General features: G+C 33.1%; 1 protein-coding gene and 1 pseudogene across 2 annotated transcripts; one reads left to right on the forward strand and one right to left on the reverse strand.

Annotated features, from left to right (window-relative positions):
* The first annotated feature begins 4,040 nt into the window (after positions 1–4,040).
* On the forward strand, positions 4,041–13,582 carry Ak1 (Adenylate kinase 1). Of its 2 annotated transcripts, none has more exons than XM_090108407.1 (5): positions 4,041–4,184; positions 10,682–10,871; positions 11,578–11,726; positions 12,605–12,775; positions 13,433–13,582. In XM_090108407.1, exons 1-5 carry the CDS (start codon positions 4,182–4,184, stop codon positions 13,505–13,507), a joined length of 588 nt encoding a protein of 195 aa, XP_089964533.1. In that variant the 5' UTR covers positions 4,041–4,181; the 3' UTR covers positions 13,508–13,582. The 2 variants fall into 2 exon arrangements, with proteins under 2 accessions (XP_089964533.1, XP_089964523.1); XM_090108397.1 differs by lacking the exon at positions 4,041–4,184 and adding an exon at positions 6,915–7,045.
* A 606-nt stretch (positions 13,583–14,188) lies between these two features.
* On the reverse strand, positions 14,189–18,617 carry LOC149910725 (uncharacterized; annotated as a pseudogene).
* Positions 18,618–18,909: the final 292 nt, after the last annotated feature.

The following is an 18,909-nucleotide window of genomic DNA, read 5'->3' on the forward strand; positions in this document are numbered from 1 at the left end:
CAGCCATAAGGATTATTTTTGTGTATCAGTTGCCGCGTTCGACGCGCTTCGCGGCGGGAGCTATAAAAAGGCGGCGGGTCTGCACCCGTTTCGCGTTGTCATGGCATCACGTGTGAACGGCTGAACCGATTTCGATAATTCTTTTCTATTATATTCCTTGAAGTACGAGGATGGTTTTTATGTAGAGAAAACGTAAATATGTACCACGGGCGAAGCCGGGGCGGACCGCTAGTATTAAATATTAACAGTGTACAATAAAAGTAGAAAATTATCGATTAGAATCAAAGAAATAGAATCGTCAAGAAATTTGTCTGTAATTTATATTCTTTCATTGCAGTAAATTCAGAATTTCATATGACTAATTCCGATAATAAACGTTGAAATATTACACATTCAATGTAAAAATATGTACCTATATCATTGAGCTATTATTACTATGCATAGAGAAGACACCACGAACAAAATCTGTGCTGCAAGCGCGGCGGCGCGGGGCGGCTTGTGAGTCATAAATTAATGTCATCGACTCACCGCTATAGAGGCGACACTTTGTAAATATTCTGCCTATTACTTATCAATTAAAAACAATCAATGTAACAAAAAATATACAGGGTGTCCCACTGTTGGTATACTAAGCTCAAAGGAGGTTATAGTTTTGCATACGCTGAGTACGTAAAAAATACTTATAAAATTCCTGACGCATTTTTTTTTCAAATAGATGAATTCTTAAAACTCTATGTGTATACCCATAACAAGTAACCCGCCCAACTTTGCCACCAGCACGTGAGCTATCGTTTTTAGATGATGTTTTCATAGACAAAATGCTCACATTAGAGAAGCGGTATATGCCGGCTGTGCGAAGCTAGAGAAGAAAACATGGATTTTCAGGTAAAATTTAGCACAAAATTTTTGACGTAATTTTGTTGTTTAAGTATTTTTTACGTGATCAGTGTATGCAAAACTACAAGTCCCTTCGCGCTTAGTATACCAATAGTGGGACACCCTGTATATAATTAATCTTATAAATAAATTATTCATAAACTTATCAATTAAAACCAATCAATGTAACATAAAAAATTGATACGTAGGTAATTAATTTTCATCTTTCAACATGACTTAACCTTTTTTAAATAATATCCCCAGTACATTCTTTTCTAAATGTGTAAAATTATAATTTTCCACTATAAAAATTTACGTCATCTAATATTACTACCTAAACATTTTTCATACACAATGCCATTTCTTAAACTTTTAGTCTATGACAAATGACGCAAAATGGCTCCCGCCAAAAATTTTCCTCGAACCAAGTTTTAAAAATACCGTTAGTTTAATTACCGATGAAAAGTTATTTCTTTGCACTTTACCGCATAACTTGAATTATTAGTGCAATATCGCAACACTTGATGAGTTTCGTGGTTTTTTGCTTTAAAACAAACTAGACATGAACGCGACCATCGCGCTAAAGCGACTGAGTGCAGTGTGGCCGGTTGACCTCTGTTGAGCGGAACATAAGTGATGTAGGCGGTGTCTTCTCCATACGTAGTAATAGTACCTCAATAACCTATATTAATTTTCTTACATTTTCTGAAACAATTTAAAAATAATCGAAAAGTTTCTGTTCGAAAAGAACTTTCTACCACATTAAATTTACTGTTGTATAATAAACCTATAATTATGCATTTAATTAAAAAAAATAAATATAACTATTATGGCAAATGACATTAGAGATTATGTGCCGAATAAATAAGTTCTTAGAATTTAAATTTATGTCTAATAAATATATTAATATTAAGTTGGACCAAAGAATTCACAAATCACGATGTAGATTGTAGGTATGTATTAAATACTTTCATAAAATTTTAGAATGTAGATTTGTCACAAATATGTAATTAATTTTAAATATGGCAATAGTATAATAATATTTATTAGGCTTGGTGCATAATGAAAAAAGTGTTTTATCCTACTAATCTTATAAATGTGAAAGTTTGTGAGATTCATCCTCTTTTAAAGAAAAACGCACATAGTTCCCGTTCCCGTGGGATTTCCGGGATAAAATCTATCTTATATTATGTTAATCCAAGTTAACCTCTATATGTGTGCTAAATTTCATTGTAATCGGTTCAGTAGTATACGCGTGAAGGAATAACAAACATCCATGCTCACAAACTTTCGCATTTATAATATTAGTAGGATAATAATCACAGAATAAATATCAGTGTCTTTAAATGTACCTACTTATAGAAATTCAACGAGAGAAACAAAATGGATGTGTTAGAATAAATACTGGAAAAAATGTCCAATCACTTTCCCCATTATACTGACTGCTTAATATGATGTTACTTAATATATTTTTTTTTGCGAAACATCTATACCTCTTATATCATCCTTCTTATTTTGATAATTAAAAATCCTACCCATAGGTTGCCTGGTAGAAATCGCTTAGTAGCGATAAGGCCGCCTTTTTAGCTTTATAACATATTGTCTGTTTCTTTTTTACATGTATTTACTTGGTGCTGAATAAAGTGTATTTATTATTATTATTACTATACCGTACATAAATCCGAATTCTGGCGTGGCGACGCATGCCGTGACGACGCGTCTTACAAATTTAAAACATAAAAACCTCTGTTCCCATAGTTTATCGTTTGAAAGAGGTCAAAATAACTGCAAATATAAAAAAAAAATTATGAATTTAGAGTCTAGTAACTCTACATTAACCTACTTCAGTATGCACCAAGCCTTATAATTAACATAATGTGCCTTAGCACTAGTTAAATTAGTTATTTATAAGTAAAAAACACATATTAGGTAAGTATATAGAATGCACTTTTTTACTAATACTATGTAAGGTTTTCAAAAGTGAAGTAAATAAATAAAACGATCTGTATAGAACAAACGAATTCAGTAAATAAATATTAAATTGAGCCTTGACCTAAGGTTGCCTGGAAGAGATCGCTGTATTAGCGATAAGGCCGCCTTTTTGTACGTTTTCTATTGTCTGTGTTTTTTTGTTATTATTTTGTTTCTGGTGCAAATAAAGTATTTATTCATTCATTCATTCATTAGATTTTATTACACAAAGAAAAAAAATGACTATAAATTCTCTATATTAGTGGTCTATGGTACGATAAAAAAGGCTATTTGTTGTCTATGCTTCAATCTTGAAAAAAAAAAATATCTGCCACAAAGATATATAATATAAAAAGAAAAGTTGCCTTATAAGCTGTAAATATTATTCTTATTCACATAAATTTAAGAAACTATATTTTAATAAAATAACAAATTAGTAATTTACACGTAGTATCACTACAGGGGCCAAGTTAGATTTAGATGTAATAATTAATTTTTTATCGAACACACAAACGTAAAGCACTATTTTTATACAAAGTTAATAAATAATATTAAAAATAAATATTACCCAACTATCTACTATCTAATAGGTATATACATATAAGCATTTTTTATAGATTCTGATTTACGACCTTGTCTTATGCGATTTAAAAATATTATGTTGTAGTTTATTTTTAATTACCTAAGTAATGTTTACGTTGTTTTAATGATATTTTGTATTAGAATTTTTCCTCTGTTTATTTTAATGGAAAAATAAAATAATAATGCAGTTAATATAACTCATACATAATATGTAGAAAAGTAAGTACCTAGGTAATGTAAAAGTGATAAATACTTAATAATAATTAATAATTTGTCATCTAATTATCAAATCTTAGGATATAGATAAGTACAATTAAACACAATTATTGTATGTTTGTAGACATTTTATTATTTCATATTTGTATACGAACAATAAATAAATGCGCACAAATTTTATATGAAATGTTGTTTTATTTAAATTAACCTTACCTTTGTAAATTTTAACTTATGCAACCTGATCTATTAAACTCTCTTTCGATTTAAAAACAATGATTAAGATAGAATCGAGTAGATATTTGCACAATCTTATCAACGACTTTCGCGGTACATTGATATGCAATTACCGAACGAACAACAAATGTCAGTTCGCGCCATTTTTTCTGAAAGTTTCCCGCGCGAGGGTCGCTCTGGCTGTTTGGCACAGTTTTCATGGCCTTGACCGCCTGAAGATCCGCAGTTGCCCTACGAAGCTCGTGCAGTTCGGGTGTGGACTGTTCTATTTAAAAATCAGAACATCGTGATAAATATTTAATATGGTAAGTGGTTGATTATAGACTATTTTCGTCTTTATAATCTAGATAACAACCAAGGATATACTGTTTTATTTATAAACCTGCGCATTGTGTTGGTGGACCGAATTGAAGAAATTTAAGATAACGTTACGTCACGTAATGATAATAATAGTACGGATAAATACTTTCTAATGTTCTTGTTAATGCATGTTGGCAGATAATTATAATTATCAATGATAATATAGACAAAAATATTGATTACACACTGTAATAATGACATATTACGACAAAGCTTTGTTTATTCGATTTCTAAAGGTTTTAAAATAGTGAGTATGTCTAATAAAAATTTAAATCAATCTCGAGCTTTGGACCCGTATTATAAATTAAAAAAAATATTAAAAAGTAACAAATTTCGATCTAATGATTAAATTTAATTTATGTCATTATTTTTGTTTTATTTATATTTATTTATTAAAGGTAACAACTCTACTAAAGTATTATAACTAAAAGCTGAAAAAAATCGATTATTATAAAGCAAGCAGGTCATTTGAAAGGTCAAACGGCATTGATTCTACTTTGATTTTTCACAGTTTAAAAATACACTACAGTAATTATCAGACATGAAAAATGAATAAAATGCTTTAACATTTTATTAATTAATAAAATCTAATATAATCTATAAATGTGTGTTTTTTTCTGTATAATCATCAATTTTATAAATCACAGATCAATTCGCTACAAATACAATTAAAAAATAACTTGTGGACTAGAGGATTTCCATACATTTTCCAGAAGACTGATAGTTAGTTACCTACGATATAATAAATGCATAAATTATTATTTTTTTAATCATTAATAATGTATAGCCAATTACTTCAACAACAATCTTAGAATTATGAAATTCCTTCAATCCCAAACTATAAGCAAACCCAGGGCACACTATGATACTAGGTTACAAAAGCTTCGTTGGCGTAGCAAAGCCTACGCCGTTCAACCATTAGCCTTTTTATTCGTTCAAGCATAACATTCTCGTTAAAATATATTTTTTTACCTTTGTAAATTCCCTTTGAAATTAAATTAATGAGCCATATTTTTAAAAACAATTTAGAAATTATATTACAAACTTGATGATTTTTACCTACGCTACGTATACGGCTACGTATATTGTCTTCTTTTTTTTAAACAGAAACATACATCATTAAAACATACGTCTTTTTATATATATTACAAATTTATAGATTATTATATAATGATAAAAATGATTTATTGTAAGCTGTTCTCTATTACATTTTTTTCATAAAAAATTCATTTGGCGTAGCAATATCTACGCGAATCCGCATTAGGCGATCTTCACATAATATATAATATGTTGTCTTTATAATAATCCATAATAATTTATGTTGTCTTTAATTAGTTGCTCAATAATATTATGAGTCATGTAGCCAGTGGCCAGTGGGAACAAAAGATATGGGCTGATGATGATGACCTCATTAATACTACTTTTTTCACGTATAAAATACAGATTAAACGTTGGATTAAACAATATATGATAAGGAACAGTGACTTTGAGTGTTACTGCTTAGAAATGCGGTAGTTGGCAGAGAGACAATTCTATATTTATGCAAAAAAAAATGTTCCTGTAAATCTTTATAACGATATGTCAGACATTTTTTGAGTAGATTTTTTAATTTTGTTAATTTGATTCATAAATGTTTAATTAATTTTATTATGTTTCGTACTAGCTGTGCTCCGCGGTTTCACCCGCATTGCTCCGCTCTTGTTGGTCTTAGCGTGATGATATATAGAGTTTTTCAACTCAGACTAGTCGTTCCTGAGATTAGCGCGTTCAAACAAACAAACTCTTCAGCTTTATAATATTAGTATAGATAGTATAGATTAGAACTAATTATTTAGAATTAATTATCATATTATAGTATTCAACAATATACGTAAATATGGAAATAAAAGATAGATTTAGGTAGGTTATGTTTATTTTTTTATCGCACATGATTACTATTTGTTATTGAACATATATACACAAGTAATTATATATATATTATACATACCTACAATGTACACACCGTGATACGAATAACTCGAATATACATATTAGTAGGTATTATTCTTAGCACATGGACCTAAAGATAAATTTATTTACGCTACGACCAACTTCTCGACATAGGTACCTATAACTGTTAACCTTAACAGTGAACATAATTCATTCATTGCCAAACACTTCATTCAGAGATAAATATAAAAACATACAATGACGTATGAATCTACGTAACTTTCGGTCGTAAATTGTTATTTCTCCAAAATAATCCAGTAGTGTGTTACCCGCTGAAATCGACTCACAGCCAATTGGCAGCTGGTGTATAGTTCAAGACCTTTATTCGTAATATTAACGATATTTTGATGTAAAAATTAGTATTCTACAAACCATTTATTGAAGAAAACTCTACAAAGCATATAGTTCCATTTTGGAAGAACATTGCGTAATATAAGAATAGCGATTGCGAAGTGACTCTACATATTCTAAAACTGCTTTGGAGTTTTAATTGATCAAAAACTTTTTCGCGCTTATAAACATCTGTGTCGATTAATGAGGACAAAGCCTTGCTTTTTATTAGTTATTCCAATAAATGAGAAGCTCAATAAATTGTACGAATAACACCAGAATACACCGCTCTTGGCGTCGTTTATACCGCGCCAAGTATCACGCGTTTGTTTTACGCCAAAAATTTTCACATCAGCCTTGTAAGATTTGCAGTTAAATGAAAACCACCATCAAAGACGACAGTTTTGTGAATAGAGTGCTGTATTTCATTATATTAGTGACTACAACGTGTCTTGAATTGAAGTTAGATTGGAGAGCTAATTACAAGGTAATAAAGGTGTTTTTAGCTTTTGTTTTAGAAAACAAATTGTGTTTGTTGTTCAACAATAATATATGTTAATACGTGTGCGCTTTTTATTGAATTCGTGTTATTGTTGCAATGTCACAAATATTACGTGCTCAGAATATAGAGTGCATAGAGTGAAAAGAAATTGACGGAAGATGATCATGCATTTTCACCGGATATCGGGATAGAGAAGACTGTGTTGCGAAATACATAAATATACAAATCTTATAGTTACAAATAAATTGAATGAAAATTGTTATGGAGTTATTATTTTTTTATAATTATTCTTGTAATATTAATAATTAATTTTATTATAAAGGAACAAAGGAATCATTCTGAATTTGAGAAACTTTAGTTTTTCGTTTTTTCCGTTCATTTGTATTTTGAATATTTATTAGTCTAGTGCTTGTCTAGTGAAACTAGAGTGAAACGTGAGTTTGTCCATTATTTCTAACGACCACCGTAACTATTTCTGAATAGCAACTGTCAATCATATTCGATTTTAAATTTAACTAAAATATAATTAGATTTTTAACGCCAATCACACGTCTTTAACGTCCATAATTTTAAAAAAATATTTTAACAACAAAATTGTCGAGACAGTGACAACGTGTAGCGGTCATTGTCGGATCAGAAATAGTCGGCCTTTTGAATGTTCATGTGTTGTGAACATGTTGTGAAGGTTATTTTACTCGTTATAACAAAAAAGAGTGATTGAGTTGTTGAGTTTATAAGTACGGTTATTTTTTGAGCAATAAATAGAGATTTCTTGTAGTAAAACTTCTTTAGGTGCGTTGAGAGTTGGTTGAGAGTAAAATTTCACAGTCATGGCAATACTGTCACGTCATACATGTAGTACGGCGACGATTTTGGTATTATTGAATCTTGCCAAAGCAGTTTCACTTCTGACACGTGTGCTCGGCACACACTCTCTTTTTATAGGGACACTGAGGTAGGACCAGGTTGGCTCGATAAAGAATGGTTAATTTCCATGTCCTACAAATCAAATCTGCATAAATATGATAAAGATCCCCATTTTATAAAACCTAATGTATAACAGAAAAATAAATTAGTGAAGTAAGAGTGAACTTTATCAAATCAATTACAGCATCATCATACTTACAATTTTAGATTGAACAGGTAACAGAGACCACTTTTAAGTAAAAAAATACGATTAATGTAATAAATTAGAACTCTGTTCTATAATGGTTCTATGGGTTCTACAAAAACACAGAACTTGTCGTCTATTTACATAAACTATAGATAAAAATAAACAATAAACATCAACAATGACACTGTTAACATAACTTTGATATTATTTACAAGAGATTTGTTAAAATAAATTTACAATGGAAGATAACTGTTACCCATGCGACGAGCCCATTATCGAGAAGAAGCCAGCGTGCCCTTTGCAGTGCATGTCGCCTAAATGTAAAGCTTTTCAGGTATTATGTTATTAACTAGCTACGCGACCCGATTCCGCTCAAGCTCTGTGTATAACGGAATCTGGAATCAAATAATCTGGAATATTATAGCTACGGGCTACCTTATAAGGTGTATATTATGATAATAATAATAGTTTAAAAAAACTAAAAAACACGCTTTTTATAGAAACCGAACTAAAAAATGGAATAATTTTATCAAATTATTGTATTGTCATTGGTCCTCAATAAATCTACAAAGTTTGAACGAAATCTGGCCGTTTAAAGTGGGTCAAAATCGCGCCCAAAGAAGTCGGTTACAAACATACAAACATACAGGTGAAGCTAATATAAAGCGTGTAAAAATACGTGTGGCACTCGAGGACTGCCACGGTAGCTATTGCATAGCAGATAGCATCGCATCGCTGTGCCGGTTGGAGTGGGGGGTGTTAGGTTTTTTCGTTACGGAATTTTTACATTGGGTCGCCGCGCTCAAAGCCCGCGATAGAAGCTATGCAATAGCTTAATAATTAATTAATAAATCTATAGAATAATTATACACATTTAGAAAAAATATTACCTATTTATCTCTTTTTATGCCTTATATTATTAGTGAGGTGTAGTAAATAACTTTAACTACTTCTTTCAATGAATCCATAGGCTCTACATTTTTTTGTGTTGTTTCCGAACATTTGTGTAGATATTAAAAACAAAATATAAGTTCTATAGTGAAGAACGCTTTCATCGAAAACTTCTAAATGAAGACCGAGTATATTTATAACGAAATCAATGTCATGTTCATTAAACATTAAGATTGAGGCTCTACGATACTCCCTCGTGAATCAATATTTTATAGCGCTGGCTCGAGCAACCGACCTTATATTTAAAACTTCAGTATTAGATAGTTAAATATATAGAACTGGACGAAAGAAGGGGAAAAGTTGTTGAAAATTACACATTTGGAAATTTGTCGTACCTTTGTTTAAGTTCTGAAAAAACAGGTAGGCGTAATTATTCTTAACCTAGATTTATAGATAAAACATTGATTGTTTATTAAATCTACATTTTTAAGCAAATAAACCGCATTTTAAAGTTCAAATACATTTTCATCCGTGTAATGTTTGTTATTAAAACTTTCTAAAGAAATTTTTCAGGGCAATTTTCACACACGGCACGATCTGATCCCATACTAAGCTTTCGCTTGTGTTATGGAAACCAAATAGCTGATAAACATACATATTATATAATTATAAATAAATACTTATATAGATAATTAACACCCAGATACAGAGTTGTGATCATCACACAAACATTTGCCCGGGGTGGGAATCGAACCCACGACCTGTGGCTTGGAAGGGTCACTACCAAGCAGTTTTAGTTGAATCTGACTTATTGGCAAAGTGGCGTGTTGTCACGGAATTATAAACAATATTTATCTACCAGTAGAAATGAATGCTAAGTTCAGCACAGAGCTTTATGCTCATACCAACTTTTTGCACTCGAATGCTTCAAGCATTTCTCGGAAAGCAATGAAAGTTATATTAGGTATATAAATCAATTTGAATACTATTTGTAGTATCTGCTGTTTTAATGGACAATAATATTTGAAACTAGATTTCCGCCCGCGGCTTCGCCCGCGTTTTCAAAGGAAAACCCGCATAGTTCCCGTTCCCGTGGGATTTCCGGGATAAAACCTATCCTATGAGTTAATCCAAGTTACCCTCTATATGTGTGCTAAATTTCATTGTAATCGGTTCAGTAGTTTTTACGTGAAAGAGTAACAAACATCCATACATCCATACATCCATACATCCATACATCCTTACAAACTTTCGCCTTTATAATATGTGATTAGATAGATGATTAGATAGGTAGGTAATTATTTTAAAGAGAGCTTATTCGAAATTATATTATGTTACATGATATTATGGTTTATTCAAGTTCGATTCACTGAAAACGTGCTATAAAATTTAATAACAATTGAAAACAAATAAAAATATCTAGTTATGATTATCTTAAGCAGTAAATTTGTCTTTAATATTTATTCTTTCTCATAAAATTACTTAGACACATATACCTAATATGCTATTGAAAATAATGTCTACTCGATCTTCAATTCGGTCTACACATCGCATAAATTCAACTCAATCGGTACAATACTCCAATTCACATCTCCAATCCGTACTGACTATTCCAGGCTCCAATCGACACAAGCAAGACACCGATCGTGTGGGTGCTCGGGGGCCCCGGGTCCGGCAAGGGCACCCAGTGTGAGAAGATCATCGCCAAATATGGCTTCACTCATCTCTCCACCGGGGACCTGCTGCGGGCTGAGGTGAAGAGCGGCTCCGAGAGGGCCAAGTGCCTCACTACTATCATGGAGAGAGGTAGGAACTATGCAAGTAGGTATATGGTTGATGGAAGGGGTACCTAGTGTGGGATTACCATTTTTCACCCACCTGTCCATCGGTGACCTGCTGCGAGCTGCAGAAGGCACTGTCCAAGATAAGTGTCAAAGATTCGTAAGTTTTTATATTTAATTCGATTGATTTTATTAATGAAACGACGAAATATGGCTCACTGATGTGATGAGTTTAATAAATGGCCCACAGTTATTAATGCCACTATCATATTCATAAAAGCTAAGTAATTACTTTCTATATCGATTCTTGTTTCAATCAACTGTTCAATGTTAAGCAAATAAGGTGGGTAAATTTTCGAAGCATCAGAAAAACATACAAATATTTATTTTTAACTACATAGTGATGAGTCAGAGTCACATAAGAGAACAGAAAACGTTTACCTTCCATCATCACTACATAGTATAAAAAAGTCGCTTTCTCTGTCCCTATGTCCCTTTGTATGCTTAAATCTTTAAAACTACGCAACGGATTTTGATGCCGTTTTTTTTAAAAGATAAGAGTGATTCAAGAGGTAGGTTTTAGTGTATAATTTATTAGGTTTTAGACAAAGCGGGCGAAGCCGCGGGCGGTAAGCTAGTCCATAATATTACTAAATGTATACATTCAGCAATTGGTACATTACTATATTTTATATATCTAGTATTTACAATACTTCAATGTAACTTTCCAGGAGAACTAGTACCAAATGACATAGTGCTAGACCTCCTCCGCGAGGCTATCGTGGCTGCCTCTGGGGAAGCTAAGGGCTTCCTGATCGACGGCTACCCGAGGGAAAAGTCCCAGGGCATCGCCTTCGAGAAAGCTATTGCACCTGTTACTGTAAGTTTTACTTTTAGTGCTTTTAGCAAAGCACAAATATGTTCCTCATTTTTAGTTTATAGAACGATGTATTTTCGAAAGGTTTAATGTACCTAAGTAAGGTATCCAAAATTTATGGAAATAGTTATTGCAAGTTACTTAAGATTGATGTAGATTGTGTACTTTCCCCGGCTTCGTACGGGTTGACCGAAATAAAAAAAATAGTCTAAATAAATAGTTTTTACCGAGTAATATGGTATATTATGCCGTGGGGAGCAGGTTTAAGAATAAAAATCGGTAAAAATGAAGCTTACTAAGGGTAAAATGATTTTTAAAATCGATAAACTAGTTTTTCAGTTGAAACTACACGAATTCCCTTCATAATATAATGTAAGAAGTAAGAACCCTTATGACCTGTGAACCATAAATGAATTTGAAAAAAAAAATTAAATTCACTTCAGCGCGTTGTGTGTAAAATTTCAAGGTCGCGTCGTATCAATACCGTCACGACTCACGCCATGGAGTAAGGCGACGATTTAGATATTTAAATCTTGTCAAAGAAGTTTCATTTTAGACAAGTCGTGTGCTCGGCACACGCTCTTTTTTGCACTGTAATTATATTTAAGTTATTGTTGTAAATGTATCTTTTATTCAGTTTTATGGTTATTTATTCATTCAATTAGGTAAATCATTTAGGGCTAATTTTTCAATCCTTGGATAAAACTTATTTGTCGAATAATGTATGAAACTATACAGTACCATTTCAAAATGTATTCTTATTGCCCGCAATTGACAGTTTACCGGTGACATTTTAATATTACCGTGTAATACTTTATTGGATGGGTAAGTTTTAACCAGGGATTGAAAAATCAGCCCTTATTCGATTTAATATATTCCAGGTGATAATCTACTTCGAAGCGTCCTCCGAGACGCTAACACAGCGGCTACTGGGCCGCGCGGCGAGCTCGGGGCGCGCGGACGACAACGCGGAGACCATCAAGCTGCGGCTCAAGACCTTCCTCGATAATAATGATATGGTGCTCGCGCAGTACCCCGATAAGTTGAAAAGGGTATGTATTATTTTAATTATATTTCATAGCATGTTTTAGTGTTTTTATTGTATTTCTTATGTACGTCACACTGCAGCTATTGTCCTGAGGTGTATGTGGTGTCCACACTGTGGTGGGGTCACATCAATGTGCTTAGATTCTTATGTCACTGAGTGGACGTGTTTGTTTTTAGTTTTAGTTTGTTGTCGTTCGTTGAAGTTTTTTAAATTTTAATAAATTACTAATTTACTAGTTAAACATACTAGACTATCCATAAACAGAATGAAAATCTGTACAGAAGTTTTTATGTTTATCACAAACAGATACTTTTGTTTTGTTTATTGATTTTATGATATGTAATAATTAACGATTGAAACACCTGACTCTCATGATTTGTTTCTGCCATGTTGTTTCATAAAATAAGTAATTATGATACCAATTATGATTCCATCACGTTACCCTACAATCTGCTCTACCATCCATACTTGTATTGTGTTATTTTTGTAACACGAAAGCACTGTCGTACATTAATTGTAAAACATATAATGGACAAATAAATTTATTTCATTTCATTTCATTTTTCATTTCATTTCATTTCATTTCATTTCATTACTTAATAGTGATTTTTTCCTTAAAATTACACACGTATGTCCATTAATTTTAAATTTATTGTTACAGATAAACGCTGAAGACACCGTGGAAAACATCTTCAGCCAAGTGCAGCAGATCCTGGACCCGCTCGTCGCGAACTAACTCAACTGCTCTAGTCTTGTACATATTATCATTTAATTTAAATTAACGGCCTCTGCTAATAAAGTATATTTATTATTATTGAGTTTTATTTATAATCACTTTGGGATTATTGACCGGATTTTATCAAATAAGGAGATCTCTATAGGATGTTATAGCTCGTTGCAAATCTGAACAAAAAAAAAATATATTAAATACGTAAGAACTTTATTGAAAAGAAATGCTTAAATTTATTATTTTTGCTTATTTCTAATAATAATTAAAATAAAATATCTTCTTTCGTTCCTAGACTAATTATACCTACCTTTGATAATTGATTATACAAATAATCAAATACATAACAGTATTATGTAACTTAACATTTTTGCCTATAAATCTAGCATTATTTTATTTTTTCAAGAAGTTTCATAAATATTTAGTTAATTGATCGACAAGTTAAAAATAAGTATAATAGTTCTCATAATGTAAATAAATGTAGGTATACCTACTTCTGTTTATAGTTACTAAGATTTTAATTTTACTGAGATTTTTGATGATCTATTATTATAGAAGATATATATTTATAGAAGTAAAATTCTAATAAGTAAAACATCGAGTAAAATAGTTAAATTTTCCTAATGCTAGTTGTCCTAACTTTTCTTTGATTATTTATATTTTGACAAATGTTAAATGATAATGAAAAAGTTATGGCAGAATCATTTCTTCCTGCTCTATCTCCCTCTGACGAACGGCGACAGCAGTCTCCACGAGCAGGTACAAACACTTAAATTTCTCCTCTCTTTCGTAAGGCACCACCTGAAGACACGGTTCCATTAAAAATAACACTTACAAACAAAATCTCATCAAAAAGGAACCATCGTATCAGGTGATGCCGGCGTTAAAACTGATCAAAAATAAAAGAGTATCTTTTATAAAACGTTTATTCATAACACCAAACAAAATATTACCACTCGAATCAAACCAAAACATTTTCTTATTTGACGCTAAAACTACAATGTCTGTACAACGTGATTGTATTCAATTTATATTGTTTTAACACCGACGTCGCCTGCACATAATTCCCGAAAGGTATAATTTAAAATCTTAAAATAAAACTTTAAATTCAAATCTAAACAAAACAACACATAATTTATACGATACTGATAACAAAATCATACACGCTACTTCTTAGGTATCCTAAATAATTAACTAAAATCACAATCATGCTCTAAAATTGTCTGAATAAAATCTCTGCCCACACGTGTGTAATGCCCGGTTTACACGAGCATGACACGAGCTAAGTAACTAAGAGCTTAGTGCTTGTCACTCATACTAAGTCCGTGTAAACCGGGCATTAGGCCAAGTTTTGTAATGCGATATAATAAACTTTACAGCCACGAAATAAGACGTCAATTTCAATGAATGTGTTATAATTCGTCGCGCGAACTATTTGACGATCTCGAGATTGTGAGTCTAGTTGTTTATACTGCCGTCCTTTAACTAAAAAGCCGTTAACCAACAAATGGTCAATTTTCAGTTTTAAATGTAGGGCGACAGAGTTTAAAATTCTTTCTGTCTAAGAATCGTTTCTCTAGCATTAATAGTTACAGTAGTAGTACCTCAGCTAAATCTCAAATAATCCAGCTTGTTTAAAACTAATTTTCATTATATCCACCATGTTTCAACAATTGAGATGTAACTATTTAAACTATATATCAAACAGTTTCATCCCCAGTTACCTAAGAGTCAAATAGTGCATGGCATCCCCAAATCTTCACAAGTCCTAACACCATGTTAAAAGCTAAATTTTCAATCAGCAAATCTAAGTATAACACCTATTACAAAATATCCCCCCTCCCCCCCAAATATTTCCAGACCCACAAGACGTCCAAGTAGGCCACCTATTACAAGCTAGATCCCCAATATTTCTATCCTCAAATCTTCTCCATACCCACAACTCCACAAGACAACAATAAATGAATTTTAATTTGACAAGACCATCACGTCTAAGTAGGCCGCCTATCACACAGTCAAATCCCCAAACATGTTTATCCCCAAATGTTCCCAACATTAGCACATTAAGTATGACACCACATGTCCGTAGTGGCCACTTCCAGCTCCACAGCGACGGGCGGCGGCGGCGTACTCACCTGTCTGCGCACCGGAGTGAGCTGCGTCCACACCGCGCTCTCACCGAGATCTGGTGTCACCCCGTCCTCTGTACTCACCGCTACTACTGGCGTTCTGGAGGAGAGGATGGTGCTGAATAAAAGAGATGGAAGAGAATAGCTAGTAGTGCTATAGGGGAATTGTTTGAGAGGGAAGGAGATAGCTTGTTTCGTAATTCCTGTCGAATAATAAGTGTGCTCTTTTTCTGTTAAATGGATAAGATAGCGTCTAAAACTCTAAAGCTTTTTATTCTAATGTTGCCAAATTTATAATCGGTACTTTATTAGGCTTTTATGTAAAAAGTTAATCTTAATCAAAAAGTACTTTTAAAGGGACCATTTTAGTGGGATTTTCTTATGAAAATATAAATTTCAATTACACAATGTGTTACAAAATTGTGAGATTTGAATCAAAAAATTTATAGAGGACATTTTTATTATTCGAAACTGTTAAAATGTGAACTATGCATATAAAACTCAATGACAATTTTCTACTAGCTATATTGAAAAGTGCCTACCCCCTAACAGCATGCAGATCCCGTTCTTCCGGTCCATAGCGTATGACGCTCTGCCACACGGACGGGTCGTACTTCACCTCCTCCTCGCTGATCGCGCTCGAGTAGCCCTCCTCAGCGTCCACCAGCTCGTCCCCATCCCGGTACACTAGGAGACCATCCCCGTAGTCATGGGGACGAGTGGGGTCGACTATGTTCTATATGAATGGTTGGAAAGTGTTGGGTCAATTTTCTGTAGGATTATGGAAAGATGTGGGATAGGGAAGGTTAGGTTTTGGAATACGATTGTTAGTTGACAGTAGATTTTAATGAGCAAGTTCTAGTAATTCTATGATAGAACGACCAACCGTTAGTTTGCATGATAAGATATCAACACCGTAGACACATTTGCAAGGGGCCATTTGGATACAGTAATAAGCGGCTGAACAGCTTATTTTAACATTGCCATGGTTCCATTGAAATTCGTAAAAAGGCATCTAGTCGTAGTAGTTTATTTCAACGTTTAACGATGTTCTTTGTATTCTGACACTTCAATAAAAGCAGTAAGATTCAACAATTTCGATAGAATGAAAAACTAACTGCTCAATTTCTTTAGCTGAAATAAATATTGCTTCAATTCATAAAAATGAATATACGGAACATTTTCATCGTCGCCTTTTGAAGCTGATAGAAACTGAACACTCGTATTACCAAAAGAGTAACACCACAAATTATTAAATAGTAACTAGGAATACACATACATCCACTGAGCTATTTTCTTGCGAAGATAAAAAAAACAACTGCTAAGAGCGGCCGTACACGGGCAGCTGGAGCAGCGGACATGGACTGCTCGAGCGGTCGGTCGTTGACTGCTCAAGCTGTCGCTACAAACCACGCAGTTGACGGCTTGAAGCTCGAGCAGTCCGTGTACGGCAGTGAATGAATGACTATAGTGCACCGCGCGGTCGCGGCTTCAAGCCGTCGGTCTCAACTGCTTGAAGCGGTCCGTGTTCGGCCGGCCTAAGTTAAAACTTTTTACTTTTATACGAACCTGAACTTCCACTCCGTTCCACGGCATCATCATGCTCCCGGGTGGCATGCCAATACCCGACGTGGACGGCAGCCCCACCATGGGCCCCACGCCGGGCGGCTGCTTACGACCACGACGCGATATCGTGTAGTGTAACGGGTCGTGTCCTTCCCGTCGTATCATTTCGGGAAGGATGCGACGGCGCGCGTTTATGAACCAATTGCATACCTATAACGTTCTTTGCTTATTAGCATTAATAAATTATACTTAGTTATAGTGTGTGACTTAGCTCAAAACTATTGGTTAATCTAGATGTGTATGAATTTATTTTTAATATTTAAATTTTCTTAATACATATATATTATGAAATGAAATTACATATATATTAAAGGATACGTTGCTCAATTTGAAAGCAGAGGGCCAGTTTCAACTGCTGTACTTATTTTTATAATGATTTATAATTTTAAAAATAAGTATTATATTATTTACGAAATCTAGGATATTAGTATTGTGATTAGCTTTACAAAATCACCTGCAAAACCGTCAGATTAGCCTCTTGGCTCAGCGCCATCTTCTCCGTGTCGCTTGGATAGGCGTTATATCGGTGGTCATACAGCCACCTCTTCAGAATGCGCACAGAGTTCTTGGGCAGGTTGCCCCTACGCTTGCGAACTGCCCCCACCATTACGCCTTGCGGTGGGGGCAGACGGGGCATCATGGCCATTGGCGGCATTTGGGGCATTGGACGCACTGTCTCCCAGTCATTTGTCGTGTCGATGTCTTCGTTGGAAGACGTTGATGGGAAACGGTCTCGCGCTGAAATATTTTCTAGAACTATACAAAATTCTATGAACCCATCAATGTACCTATAAAATTTTGCATAGTTATTCTGTCAGCCGTTTTTGTATTAAGAGCTATATTTTTAAATTTAATTAATGGTATTTGTACATATTTTGTTCGGTATTGCTTATTTGAAAGCGGTTGGAACAAGAGATAGAAAATATTTAAAAAACTGTCGAGCAATAATTAAAATATCAAAAATAGAGTCGAACCAAATTATAAATTCATGCATATTAGTCTTAGGAAATAATATACAGAAGATGAAATAGGTATATAATATAATCAATATTATATTATTGTATTGTGGATTAGCAGATTAATATTTATAACTATTCCTATTTTGGCATCCACATTTTCTATGGTATTTGGTAATAGAAATAGCTTTTGATGTGTGATCGTTTACTATAAAAATAGAATAAATAAAATTATCAATAAGTAGGTAGTTACTAAAATTACATCTGACTCCAATCTGACTCCCATCACATCATAAAGAGCGCGTAACAATATTGTCAGAGAAGTTTGAGTCAATTTAGTTTTTGTCAGTGCAAAAGTTTTTTGATAACATTGTCAAAACTTTTCTACTTACGCAGTTTGATTTTCATAACTTTAATCACGGATTTCCGTAGCGTGGCTATTTTTTCAATATTTTAATTATTTCACAAAAAAATTTCTTGTACGGTCGTCAATGCTTGAGGACTTTCAGCAAACTGATTTGTTTTTTGTTTTAAAAATCGATCCGTTTTTGTGACAAATGACAACGACTTGTGTCGCTTGTCGACGGTTTGATTTGAATTTTCGAAATAAAAAATATTCTAAGCGGCCAGTTACTTTTTTTACAGTAACTAGTTAGATAGGTTGAGTTTGTATAGCTTTTCTATTTTGTTATCGTTGTGA

This window comes from Colias eurytheme, chromosome 2, assembly GCF_061535395.1.
Source record: "Colias eurytheme isolate Ceu_HAF_F1 chromosome 2, ilColEury1 Martin Lab GWU primary, whole genome shotgun sequence".
NCBI classification, from domain to species: Eukaryota; Metazoa; Arthropoda; class Insecta; order Lepidoptera; family Pieridae; genus Colias; species Colias eurytheme.

Coding starts and splice junctions, on each gene's coding strand:
- Ak1 (XM_090108397.1), top strand. CDS start 6,935: ATGAAAACCACCATCAAAGACGACAGTTTTGTGAATAGAGTGCTGTAT. Junction 11,727..12,604: donor AAGCTATTGCACCTGTTACT/GTAAGTTTTACT, acceptor AATATATTCCAG/GTGATAATCTACTTCGAAGC. Junction 12,776..13,432: donor ACCCCGATAAGTTGAAAAGG/GTATGTATTATT, acceptor TTATTGTTACAG/ATAAACGCTGAAGACACCGT.